General features: G+C 34.4%; 1 protein-coding gene across 1 annotated transcript in view; it reads right to left on the bottom strand.

Annotated features, from left to right (window-relative positions):
• The window catches only part of LOC138311649 (uncharacterized), a 32,264-nt gene extending 18,021 nt beyond the window's left edge, over positions 1 to 14,243 (bottom strand). Inside the window, exons 1-2 of the mRNA XM_069252911.1 lie at positions 14,083 to 14,243; positions 10,824 to 10,947 (exon numbers count right to left, since the gene is read on the bottom strand). Coding sequence (XP_069109012.1) covers positions 10,824 to 10,947; positions 14,083 to 14,128 — 170 coding nt within the window. The 5' untranslated portion in view covers positions 14,129 to 14,243. The remainder of the gene's footprint in view (positions 1 to 10,823; positions 10,948 to 14,082) is intronic.
• Between the last annotated feature and the right edge of the window lie 519 nt (positions 14,244 to 14,762).

Here is a 14,762-nt window from a genome sequence, read left to right as displayed (position 1 = left end):
CTGTAAGGTAATCCAACGGGTAATACATGTACAGAGGCTAATATTTCGTAAAGGCTGAAAGGATTTTTCAATGAAGAGATCAATATCTTTTCAATGAAGAGATCAATATCCTTAAGCAATTTTCTATTTATATTAATATTCTTTACTTCCATATAGAAATGTATCGGTACTAAAGTGACAATGTATATTAATAACATTGAAATTAAGTAGGTCAGATGCTGGCTCCCGTAAGGTACAATTGATCATGGTATGTTGATGTAACAAAACACACGAGGAATAAAACACCATAGAGCTGGCTTTCTCTAATGACTAGAATAACACAACATTGTTGTTTTTGTAGTATGCTTTGGTACATGTACATGCACGGGGTCACGTACGCGTATTATACATCATAGCCTAAATAAACATGTGAGGGGCCGTGCGCGTCTGAGGCAATCAGTGAGCCATTGTTCATGGGTGACTGCACTTGACCAGGTGTGATACAAGTTGACACAAAATCAAAATATGCCGCTGTCAAATAACAATTGGTATAAATGAAGCAGGTAAATCGAGAAGGGGAGTGGTGATGGAGAGGGGTAGAGTGTTGTACATGTTTTGTCCGTGAATTATAAAGCAAATCTATATAAGACCGCCAAATGGGTCGGGTAAATGCTACAGGTGAGTGTCCACATTGATATCTATATAACGGGTACGGGGACCTCCTCTGGAGTCATATATATACATGTAATATATAACTACCTAACCGCTAGACCTAGGGTTTATACTTGCAGTAGTCAAACGTACATGTTCACAATACCTACACTAAAATAAGAAGTTCTTCTGAAGTGTTTTCTTTTCTGAAACTGATAATTTCTATAAAACAGTACTAGTATGTGTGACAAATTCAGAGCAGACTTATAGATACTAGCATTGATTGAAGACTATTTGTACACATGCATGTTTTATAATTATTTTTAAAATCTCGCTTTATAAGTTAAAAAAAATGTATTAATGCTTGGATATATATATATACGTAATCACATACTTATTGGTAATATATTTATAACAATTGCATATTTTCTAAGACAAGATATATTTTTCATAATGATAAATCGTACTAAATCAAAATTGCGAACGTAAAATAGACATCGCTTTCAGAATCCGGATCACTAAGCTACCGGAGTCCCGATCGACATTTATGATTGCATTCTGGTCTTCCGGTCACGCTTTCACTTCGTTTACGTTTTTCGTTTTTCGTTTGTGTTTTTCGTTTTGCGTTTAGCGCTTGACCAAACGCGTTTTCGTTTTACGCTATTCGTTTTTCGTTTGCGTTTTTCGTTTTTCTTTTGCGTTTTCGTTCGTTTTCGTTTATTATTTCGTTTGCGTTTTGCGTTTCGCGCTCGTTTCGAGGGAATGTTAGACGCATTAAGTACTGTATGAAATTTGAGAAAGATCCCTTCAGTACTCTATGAGAAATAGCGATAACAAGAATTGTTAACGTAGGGACGGACGGACGGACCACGGACAAAAAGCGATTTGAATAGCCCACCATCTGATGATGGTGGGCTAACAAAAATAGAACAAAACAGAAAATTAAAATTTAGCAAGTCATGAGAGAGAGAGAGAGAATCATCCCTACAGTCGAGTTGATTTGCTGTGAGTCTGTCAGTCTGGAGAGCACTCAACTTTGCTGTGAGTCAACCAGAGGATTTGAACTTTCTGAATCTGCCAGAGCACTGAAATGTTCTGTGAATCTGCCAGAGGATTTGAATTTTCTGTGAATATGCTAGAGCACTTGAATGTTCTGTGAATCTATCAGTGCACTTGAGTATTCTGTTAATCTGCCAGAGAACTGGAATTTTCTGTGAATCTGCCAGAGCACTTTAATGTTCTGTGATTCTGCCAGATAATTTGAATGTTCTGTGAATCTGCCAGAAGATTTGAATGTTCTGTGAATCTGCCAGAGGACTTGAATGTTCCATGAATATTGGCAGAGCACTTGAATGTTCTATGAATCTGCCAGAGAATTTGAATTTTCTGTGAATCTGCCAGAGCACTTGAATATTCTGTGAACCTTTGTTTGTTTGTTTGTTTGAATATTTTAACGTTCTATTAACAGACAAAGTCAAGTAAGGACGGCCTACCATGTATGCAGTATGTAGGGTTATGTGAAGTGCGAGGTGCGTGTTTTGGGATTGAGAGACTGCGGTATGTTCTTGTTGGGTCTTCTTGTATAGAGGAACTGTTGCCTTTTTTATAATAGTGCTATAACACTGAAGCATGCCTCCGAAGACACCAAGCAACACACCCCACCCGGGCACATTTTACTGACAATGGGCGAACCAGTCGTCCCACTCCCGGTATACTGAACACTAAGCAGGAGCAGAAACTACCACTATTATAGACTTTGGTGTGTCTGGGCCAGGGGACAGAACCCAAAGCCTTCCTCACAGGGCGAAAGCTCAACTCAGGACCAAAAGTGAGGCGGAATCTACCAGAGCACTTGAATGTTCTGTAAATCTGCCAGAGGATTTGAATGTTCTGGGAATCTGACAGAGGATTTGACTGTTCTGTGAATCTGCCAGAGGATCTGAATTTTCTGTTAATATGCTAGTGCACATGGATGTTCTGTGAATCTATCAGTGCACTTGAGTGTTCTGGAAGCCTAGCAATTTTTATGGGGAGACTCCTGTGACCTCGAATGAAGGTCAGGGTCATTCATTTGGAAAAAAAATTGGTCGCCCTTATTGTAGCATGTCACAGGCCAGATATCAATATCCTTGCCATTTTGGTTATCGAGAAGAAGTTGTTTTCATGGAACATTTTGCACAGCGCACGACAATGGACAGAACAAAGGTCATATGACGTACATAGCGTAGATCACATGGTGTTAATACTAGACAAAAAATAACAACTTGCCGCGATATCATTATTGGGACTTCTTGGACATCGTTTTAGTCCAAATATTTGATGCGTTAATTACACTGGTAGAAGTATTTTTTAAGCATTTCAAGCTCTAAAAAGTTCCTGCGAAAATTACACATGTGCAAATTTTATACAAGATTTTAATGTAGTCAGTATTCACTGTACTTGTTTGTTCAAAAATAAAAGAAAAATCATATTAATGTCCTTTATTACAAATAAAATCTTAACATAGGATATGTAGTACATGTGCTGGTATACATTTCTGAATTATCATAAAAAGAACAATCACATTTTTTACAGATGTATTATTCACCTCACTTCTCTCCCACAGGGACTTGATACAAGTATTTATATTATTGATACATGCATATTATATTTAACATTACGATTTGTGTCAAGTTCCTGTGATCTCTCTGTAATTTTCTTACCAACAATAATTATTTTTTCAGTGTTTTCACACTAAAACTGACTTTCTCATTGGCAGACTTTTTGTGTTTATACAGGTATGAACAAAAAATCTGAAAATGGGAAGAAAACCAAATGTTATCATCTTGTCACAATAGAGATATTGATGTTGCAGGTAGATCTTGAAAAATAATCCTTTAAAAAATAAATAGAAAATACATGTTAGTATCTTACAATACAAGATTTATTTTGGTGCGAGACTTAGGAAAGCCCGGATGACGAGGTTTTGCCGATGGAGTCATCTCGGCTTTCCGTGTCGAGCACCAAAATAAAACTTTTATTTTAAGATACTAACCGTGTATTATGTTTAACCTGCAATCATTATGGCAGCAAAATGAAAGCAAATTGACAGTAATTTACTTGGTTTTGCTCAAAGCAAGATGCTTCTTTGATGCAGAGGTTAAGATTTATTCAATAAACCGAATGAAAGTGTACTTTTTTTCACTGCCGTGGGAAAGAAATAAGCGCATTCACAAACAGTATCCGTAATTCTATTCATAATGAGGAAAAACGGTATAAAGCTAGTATATTAATAATCCGAAATAAAAGGCCAAAATAAATTCAAAGTAAAATCAAAATCATTTCTATGGAATATAATATTCAGCCACTATAGGGCCTTCTTCAGTCCGAAATAACACTAACACAACGTGTTCGTCTACATGTTTGTTTACATCTATTGTGTGCAGGTACCTGCAATTCTATTCAGTGTGATATATCACTGAAACAAAATGAAAATACACAAAAAACAAATAAATACCCATTTAAGAATTACTTTACAATAATACCTTTGCCATCAGCCAAGAAAAAGACCACACCGCCATATGAGATTTTCGATATCGTAAAAATGACGTATTTACGGTGAATTCGACGTCACGTTTTAGTGGGACTGAATGACGTTTTATTCACCGGAAGGTTCAAGTTCTGGATCAAGTTAGAAAAAGTTCCATCAGATGTGGAACAAATTCACTTGACCGTATTGATGGATAAAGCATTTCGTATTGACAGATAAAGCACAAGTTTATCCGGCAGTAGTTATCGGTCAGTATGTAGGACAGATGCGGGATGGATGAAATTATATATCTTAATTTAAACCTATTTCATTTTGTCTGGTAGTCTAAAAAATTTGTCATAAGCATTGATGTCATGATGTTTGCATCAGGTTATGTAGATTTTTTTTCTAAACTTGTCAGAATCCGCCATGTGGATTATACATGTCATTAAATTTGTTCAAAATTGATAAGAAAATCAGTAAGACTCATAAAAAAGTAAGAAAACGGATATACTATATGTGTAAATTCCTAAATACACAACACTTAATGTTTCCGAACATTGCCAAGTATCTTGACTATACATGTATATATATCACAGAACATGGTGATACAATATAGCAAGAGGTCCAGAGAGCCTGTAACGCTCACCTGTGGTAGAGGCAGACCTACCATTTGTACAATTTTAAATCCCCATCCCCATAAGGATGCTATCAATACAATCTGAGGGCTATCAAATGATAAGTTTCATGGAAGAAGTCGATTATATGGAACTAGCCAAATTGACACTTTTGGGCCTGCCTGTCAATTTTGAATTTTGAGTCAACACCCCATACAGATTTTAATAGTCAAATTTTGTCAGACCAACAGTTACGAAGAAGAAATCCATTGTTGAAGGATAGATTGACTCCGTACTATGACAAAAGCTCACCCTGGTCTTTTGGACAAGGTGAGCTAAAAGTACTATCTATAGTTATTGGTATTTTTGCAGGTTACTTTTTTTGTTTGCCATTTCAACCAAAATGTTCGTGGTTTCATGATCTGGTATATCAAGGTTGTCAACCAACAAGAAGACAGAAGACCATTGTCACGATATGTATTGTATACCTGTTTTTGTTATCGTTACCGGTCCGCATTGTTGTTGGTGGCTCATTGTGATCAAAATAAACAATATTTTTATCTGATTTCCAAGAAATTGTTCAGTTTAATTTTACAAAAAAAATATTATGTTTTTTAACCGTGATACATATTAACATCTAGTGTGACAAAATAAGACTACAGAAACACTTAACTAAAACGAAAAACAATATTTCTTCACGTTGACTCAACGTGATTTTTTTTCACGTGAAATTCACATTTTTGCCCCGTTCCAGGTGTGAAAGAAATATTGCCTGTGTAGATAGTACTAATTCATGATATATTTTCAGTGTTAGTTATAGCTTGATTTGAGAATACTTCACAAACTATGAAAATATTAGAGGAATTTAAAATATGTCTATCACATGTCATGTAACTACAACATTTTTTGTTCGAAAGCAACATGTATTTTACTTTAATTCGTAATGTCGACGTGATAGACGCTAGCCGAGAAAAAGGAGAAAAAAGGCACAAATGTTCAACAACACTGGGTAAAACAAAAAAGATTTGAAAGAACCTGTGTAGATAGTACTTGAATTTCGAGAAGGACAAAAACTCCTAGATGTGGAAGATGTTTCAAATCTCGCTAGAACATTCGCCCCAAATACAATTTTTACTTCATTTCTATGATACAAATATCAGACTTTTTCACACATTATCTTGATTTATATTATTTATGTGATCAAGGCATTTGCTTGAGGGAGCAAATACCTTAGTTTTTAGCTTTTGAATTCATGATATATTTTTAAAGATTTTAAGCCTTAACTGTAGAGGTCTCAACAAACAGTGAAGGACGTTTTTAATTACCTCAGGCAAAAGAAATGTGGTAGGACACTTCATTTTGTTTAGTCTGTGTTTTTAGTAATGGGAATCGCTTTGTGATGTTTATTTTTAACAATGATAATTGAGCTTAGGATTTCGAACTTTGATGTGTTCTTATAATGAGCGGGTCTTGTAGACCTTGGTTATTCAAATGAAATGATGTCATATTAAAACAAAGTGGAAAATCTCACCTGGGTACAAGAGAGATTGCCTTAATGGTAGATAGAGGCTTTTGGAAAGTTCACTATATCCACTATCTTAACATAAATCATATGTTGACCCAAATAATGATGGACCAGATTTCTGTGACAATATCCTACTGTGCAGATAGAAAAAGAAGGGAAAATAAGACACAATAACCAACAAAGTATTTTTGTAATTAGAAAAAAGAAATATATTAACAAGAATGTTATAAGATTTGTTAAAGCGGTCGGTTCGCTCACTATGAGTTTGCAAAATTGTTAAAAGTCTAAAAAAAAAAATGGAAAAAGTTCCCAGGTCCTGACGGCTACACTGTTTGAATTCTTCAAATTTTTTGGCCAACCTCGCTTTTTTATGTTATAAAATTTTATCTAATGTGCTTGCAAAATATTTTTTTAAAAAGCCGTTTTATCGCGAAAATATCAGACAGCTGTTATGACTTGTTGCAATTTGACTTTGAAAAGGGCCTTCGATTTAAATTTTATACACTAACATAACAAAGCTCTCTGATGTCTTTTTTTCTGACTTTTTCCATCACATGTCATTGTAACTACAAACCCAATATCGAAAAAAACTAAATGTATATGGTTTGGTGAGTAAGAGGCCATAGCATTTTTTACTTTCCTGGGAGTTAAATTCGTACTCAACATAAAGTTATTACTAAAATTAATCTTTTGAGAGTATGTCTTTAGTACTATTGGTTAGCATTACTGTTGTCAAAACAATTATACGCTAAAGAACAGCTTTTGTACAATTTATATGGAATGGTTTTTAATAAGAGACAAAAATTGTTCAAAACTGGTTAGGATGATAAATGTTGGATATATTTATCAAGTCTTGTAACAATATCACTTGCAATTTTTTTTATGGCTTTAATTTGATACAAAATTACGAGAATTTTGTGATAAATTTCGTATAATGTCGACGTTATCAAGATAGGGCGGATATTCGCTATACCGAATATAAAATTTTACAAGAATGTCCCAAGGTTTCGCTATCAGTTGCAAAACTTTTGGGAAGGACCCTGTCATGACAGGATTGCGGACCCCCTACCAACAGCGGATAATATTGGGTTTTCACAGCTTTTAGCATTTCATAAATAAGCTCAAGCCCCCATGTAATTGAGTATATTTCAGGTTTGCGTACAATAAAGGTTGGGAATATATTATTTCATGACTATAATGTAATGAATGATTTCCACAATCAAAATTTTGTGCTGTTCAAAAATCGTGGGAACGGAAAAACAAAACATGCATTTGCGGAAATTACAGGCTTGCGGACATCGAGTGCAGATGTATATTGAGCGGCCGTTTAAAATAAAGTGCGCTTTACGAATATTGAGTACATTCAGGGAATATCAGCCAATTTTGTGGGCGAATGCATTCGCAAATCTTCATTAACTGCCAGTGGGACCGGGCCTTTTTTAAACAAAACCCTGATAGCACTAACATAACACACTGAGAAGATTTTTTTTTTCTTTTTTTTTAACGTAATGTAAAATATATTGAAATAAACATCAGTATTAATAAGAACTACTTCAAATCAATTGCAATTCACGGCGATTTAATTCAGAATTTCTGTGAAAATTAAGTTCGTTTACTGTAGTTAGTCTACTGATAGACGTCCATTGTACTACGTCTCTTTGAATAGTACATACTTTGCTGATATGATATATTTGCCTAACAGAATGGGAGATAACTCCTATTGGTTAATGCACAATTGTTAATTTATCCTTGTAAATTATGATTTATTATATACTATAACTAGTATGTCATATTTACAATTAGATCAAGCGGGTACTACAGTAATAGTAAATCATACACAACGAAAATACAATACAGCCAAAAATGCTAAACTTGGTTGTATAAATGGAATTTAATTTCATGACTTTTATCGCTTTTTATATGCAAATGCTGTCTATATCATATTCAATAAGAGCCACAACCGAACAATTATTTCCTGAATGCTAGACATATATAGTACATAATTTACTATTATCATATGTGCCAATTAGATATATTTTGCACCAATATGTGTTTATTCTAGTACTATATACATTGATACTTATCTTCACTGAATAAAATAAATACGAAATAACAATGGTTTGAACCAATGAAGGTGTTCATTTTGACGTCATTTTTTCTGGGCGAAATCTACGGGGTTTTTTTTTCCAAATTGTATAACATTACGCTCGCAAACACATGACAATGAAAATGAGTAAATCGAGTATTGATAATTTTATTAAACATTAAATGTTAAAGGCCCGCCTAAGTTCTAATCAACCCAGGTTACTTGAATATCACTGCACTAGACGGCAAAACAGCTAAATGAATCATATATTACACATATGGATCATTTTTTGTTTGGTGTTGCAATCTCATAGGCCTTTGGTATAGATTTTCTTATGATTTAATTTTAAGAAACTTTAAATGTTTGTTTCGGAAACATTGTGGGCCTTTTACTTTTATGGAAAATTGGAGGAAATTAGAAAAAATTTCCATTTTGTTGAGCGGCCTGTCCCAATTTCAATCCTAATATAGATTTTCACTCATATCGCACTCAGGGGGACGTCTTAAAGTTCCCTTTTAGCAGCACCGTAAAAGGAAATTTTTTGTTATCTCTTGGAAACATTTTATCAGCGCGCCATTTAAATAACACGTCTTTCAAAACATCAAGAGAACCACAAAATTAAAACACAAACAGTATATCTCACTTTAAAATATTGTCACACAGTCACAGTTAGATAGTAAACAGGTTATTTTGCTGGTGGCGCTCCGCCTCTTAATTTGTTGTAGTGCACGGATGTTATGAAGGCGATCATTAATATTTGGGAGGATACGCTGGAGATCCCATGGGTGCTGGTTGTTGGTAGGGTCCAGGTTGTTGGTAGCCAGGCTGTTGGTAGCTGACCTGGTTGCTAACTGTAAAATAGCCATATTTCATTGCATGCATTAGCTAAAGGCGTTACATAATGTTTTTATATCATTTTTATGGAATACTTTGTTACCAAATCAAATCGGTGAGTAAAATTGCTCAAATTGATAACCGTGAAGTGGTCAGTTTTAATTATTTTGTTCTAGTTTTTCTCTCTATAGTTGTCTCCATTTTGTTTATAAAAGGCGAAAGAACATCAGTTACTTACCCCATATTGACGTTATTAGCTGGTTGTGCCATGACCACACCGACAGTCTTCTTCTTGTTGCAGTGGTGACACAGGCATACCACGAAGATGATACCCCCGAAAAATAGGACTGCAGCGATCACACATCCAACGATAAGGCCAGTGAATAAAAACTCTATGATAAGTGACAGTTGTGGCGTTGTTGATGGCGGGATATGATGATGGTGGTAGTAGTGATGTATGATATATGTATTTGTAGTTGTCGTTGGTTACTGTTGTTGTTGTTGTTGTTGAGAGGACATATGTTTTTATAGTGTAAAAGGGCGGGTCGGTGTGGTTTGTACATAGTGATAAATAGGTCTCTTTCACTCAGCTGACTGAACATGCTTCTTTGGCTCAGTCGGTAGAGCCGTAGTTTTTCTCACCGAAGACACTCGGATTCGATTCCAGGTCGGAGCACTCGACAAGAATCATATGTGCAGTTTCCCTGTTCTTCTACAATAATATGCGGTGTTAATTGAAGAAGTTTATCAATGGAAAGGTTCAAAATATACTGTGAGGGTTCAAGAGGTTGTCTTTAAAAAATAATATATCTAAGAATAAACGCAGCTTTTCTGAATTGAATAAATTTTCAAAAGATTATTATTCTATTATGGCCCTTTCCAGAGGGAACTGTTCTCCTATAGTGTTGTTGGATGAGGTATAGTCCCTCATCATTATTTTATGAAGTCGTATATTTGGTCACGTGCTCATTCCCGGGGGACTATACTTTAGTATATTTTCTCGTAGTCTGGTATAGTCTCCCGTAGTCAGGAAGGACAGAGAACTGTCGCAAAATATACCATGGCTGTTATCCAATCGCATTCCTAGTAATTATCATGTGATGTACTAAAAAACGTTACATATTTACGGTACGAACAAAGAAGTCGTTTGTGTGTTATAGCGGTGGCAATGGGCAAGAAGAACTTTTAACAATCTTGTCTGTCTTGTTATAAACGAATAATTTAATTTCAAATGATATGCTAACTTCTATTGGTTAGATCTTTGAAGCTACTTCTATAGACCAAAAGAACAATACGTCGAGCATTATGACGTATACATATATGATTTTTTCGCTGGAAATTTTAAATGCAGCACAGTCATTGGCCAAACTAAACTATTGTATAAGATATCAATGCGCAATAATTGAATCTGTTCTATTGTAAAAGCAAGTACAAACATGGAAATTAACGCCTTATAAGTATCACATAGAGTTAATCACATTAAATTAAAAGCTTTAATCTCAATATTTTTGGGTTCGTGGAGTTTAGACTGAAAACAGACGGAGATTCTTTTTCACAGACGATTCTCGTCTATGAAGAATACCATTCCATGATTTTATGAAGTCTATACATACATATACTTACTAGTTTGCACAGCATTCCTGATTGTAATAAGTTCCACAGCAACCATGTTCACAGTAGACGTAAAAGTGCCAGGTATCACTGCCTCCTAGTGAAGCTTTGCAGTCTTCAGCAGACACCAGACTATCTGTAGACACAAGCATAAATACTAATTCTAAAACACGAAGTTAACATGTCTTTAATAACTGCTTGAGATCAAAAGGATAATTAGAAGAATGATGAAGTTCTTCTGAAGCACATATATCGTATTATCATAAACTGATATTTCATTAAAGTTCAGTCTGTCTTATTTAGCATTTATTATCTTTTTTTTGATTAATTATGCTAGAAAAGATATCTAGATTTTTTTTTCAGCTTATCCGAATATTTTCATTATAATGACCAAATAAATAAGAACATGGATTTTGATACAACGTTGTTTAATGCAGTAAAAGGTGTGCATATTTAGTATGTCTATCCGTGCTAAATTTGAACACGACCAGAAGATTTTGACGTGGGCCAGAAAGGATTTAAATACATAAAAAAGTATAATTTGATACTGAATTGATTTGGACTTGAAGTTTTTGGTTTGTTTTATGGAAAATAAACAGTCAGGTCCATTTAAGGTTATAAATTGTTAAGGAGGCTGGTAAAAGCTGGAATGTCCGGAGAAAGCAAGCTACCTACATTCAGAATCGAATGAAGATTCGAAAATCTTGTTTACTTGTTATATCATTTCATTACTTAACCATTGATGTCGCTATTTTTTAACTTCATCGGGATATGAAAGAAATATCGATTGCAAACTGTGTAAATCCGCACGAATAATCCGATGAAGATGAAGTTAACAAATAGTTACAGCAATGCTTCTTATTATTTTTCAGACTACTTGCTAACATAAATTATGTTTAAATGTACGATTCCATTGATTTTCTAATAGATTTTTTTTTCTAAATCAATACGCAATGTCGACGTCTCTATAGTGACGCCATGATAACGTTGAGTTTTCGTGCCATTCTCGGATATTTTAATAGTATGAAGAAGAAGAATCTGCCAATCAGAAAGGCCGATTAAGTATGAACACATATACTAATTATTTAAATTTGATTTTTTAGTTTTTTTCTTACTTTCATTCATTATTTTTTCTCACTCAGTTAAGGGCATATCATTAATCTCTTGATGTACAGCAAAAGTGTTATAGTTCATCTACCATAGAGGGGGAAAACATTTAAAAACTATTTAAGAGGGACATTTTCCAAAGAAGAAACAGATAAACCCCTGTTGAAGGAACAACCTACCACTTATCTTTCTACCTAAAATGTCAATCAAATTATCGCTACAAATTATTATAATGTATCCGTCAACGGTCCCTCGATAACAACAATAGTCAATTAACAAAAATGACGATAAAAATACATAATGGCAAGTTTAACCTTTTCTGAAAATGTGAAATCAAACTTAAGCTCAAAACTTTTCCAAAAAGTTTCCGTTTTTCTACGTATTAGGGGCGTGTCCTTAACACGGTTTAGAGGGAATTACAGAACGCATTTGTAAAAGTTTCAAACTATTGTCGATTTCAAAAGTAATTCCCCATGTAGTACACATTTTCAATGACTGCAAGTTTAATTCACCAACAACGAACCCCCAAACAACAGTATTATTTCTTCATAAACAGTTTTGGACTTACGGCGAGACATCAGATAATGTAGCGACAACGAGAAATGTTTATTATGACAACATTCAAGCATGATCAATATTGAAAGAGCTAATGTCTTTGTCTCATTCACATGAACTGATAAAGCGGTCATGCCGTTTGGATATTTCATTATAATACAATATAAATAGACTACAATGTATGCCAAATTCACGGTTTTGAACTTAAAAACAAAACGTATGTACCCGTGTGTTATATTTTAGTTCAGGACATTGTGTAATTCAGGCGAGGATTTAATTATATACGTTAGGGATTTGCGTCTGACAAATACAGACCTGAACATTATTCAGGTGGCACGAACCCATTGTCTCAAGACACGTTATATACCGGGCCTTATTATTGTTACCATTCTTTGTTTTTTTGTGTATTGTTCTCGTACCGATATTACGAACATATGTACCCGGCCTTCTATACCTTTCGGTCTTTTCTAAAGACGACACCATTATCTGTTTAGAAGTCTTTTGAGTTACAATATTGCAGCTATCGTACCGATAGAGCGGTGTCCTACCCAATGGATATATAAAGGGGACAACTAAGCACGAAAAAATAAGAAAGCACCACAAAAACGAAAAATGAAGCTTCCATTTTTGAATATCTCTTTTGTGTTCAATTAGTTTCAGAAAATTGAAAAAGTGACTCCTTTGGTGGCCTATTTGAATAAAACTGAAGTTCTCGCAAAAAAAGGTTTGCCGTTCAGAAACAAAATAAGCATGCATATCGTATGGATATTTATAGTATGTGTCTGAAACTCTACAAAGGCAATATAACTGCAGGTCAAGTTGACCCAGGTGACATGAAAAAATCTTGACCTTTAATTGACCTGAAATTGATCTGAAATGCACCTGAAATTGAGGTAAATTTCACATGAAGCTGCAGGTCACTTTCATTCTAGCAGTCCAATATTAAAACTAGAGGGGCAATGTTTTAAGTATTTATCGGCCTAACGGCCTCCAAGTGTTCTTTCTACCAACAAACTGTATATTTGCCTTGTATCGGCTTATAATCTATACTTAATACCCTTGTTTTTTACTTACACAATAAAAAGTACTGAATAAACGGAAGAAATAAGCATTACATGCTCTCATAATTCTATATTTCATAAATAAAGTGTTTTTCGTATTCAATCACAAGTCAAATGTGCCATCATTGTCATACTCACCAATCAAGAAGAGTTTTTAATATGTTATTCATCACCAAAAATTACAAACATTTTGTTAACCACAATACTTATAATGTAAAGGTTTCAATTTTACAATGTCAATTAATAGTTCAAAGTGAATATTTGCAGTACAGCCAAAAATCGTGGTATTACTCCTACGGTGCACACAATCAAACTAAGAAACGTCTACCATTTCATTTCATATTTTAAAGATAATAACAATAATTGCAAAGTGACCTAACATAAAGCATAAAAAACAAGATTTTTACGGTCAATTAATTCTAAATTGCAACTCATGTCTATAAAGCATTATATATGTTGTGTCCATGTCGTTTTGAATGATTTCAATTGATTACTGAAAACAAAACAAAACATGTCAAACATATTTAAAATCACATAGTTCCACTTACTTGCTAAAATTCCACAAAACAATGAAATAGAAATTATATCAAACATGATGGCCGAATAGAATCAGTGCGATCACTATAATCCTAGCTATAATTCCGGCTAGATGTTTTATCTAAATGACCGAATACACGACCTACTCGAGCTGATCAATCCGACTGGGTTAACAATAGTTAAATAGTCCACAAAACATAAGGTTCATTGTCTCTTCAGTGTTGTGGTTACGTGATTGCACGTAGTCACAAACATTATCAAACCCTATGGACATCAAACGTTTTGAGAACAAATTATTAAACCCTATGGACAGTTAAACGTTTTGAGAACAAATAATGGTTGAAAATGTGTTTTAGCAGTAGTATCAAAAAGCAGTATGCTAATATTTACAGGCATAAAATAAGTACATATGTCTGACCATAGTTGATCCAAAAATCATCACATGTTGAATGTTGAATGTCGAATGTCGAATGTCGAGCTGCACAACATTCAAAAGTCCGTTCGTTAATCAGTTATATGTAAGTTCTGAATGTTGAATGTCGTTTGTCGAGCTGCACAACATTCAGATTTTGTTCTCGTTGGCCAGTTATTGGTTCTTAATGTTGAATGTCGTATGTCGAGCTGCACAAGATTCAGATTTTGAATGTTGAATGTCGAGCTTCGCAACATTCAGATTTGTTGTCGTTGGCCA

The sequence above is a fragment of the Argopecten irradians genome, unplaced genomic scaffold (genome assembly GCF_041381155.1).
Source record: "Argopecten irradians isolate NY unplaced genomic scaffold, Ai_NY scaffold_0078, whole genome shotgun sequence".
Classification (NCBI taxonomy): Eukaryota; Metazoa; Mollusca; class Bivalvia; order Pectinida; family Pectinidae; genus Argopecten; species Argopecten irradians.
This window is presented reverse-complemented; position numbering and strand designations above follow the sequence as displayed.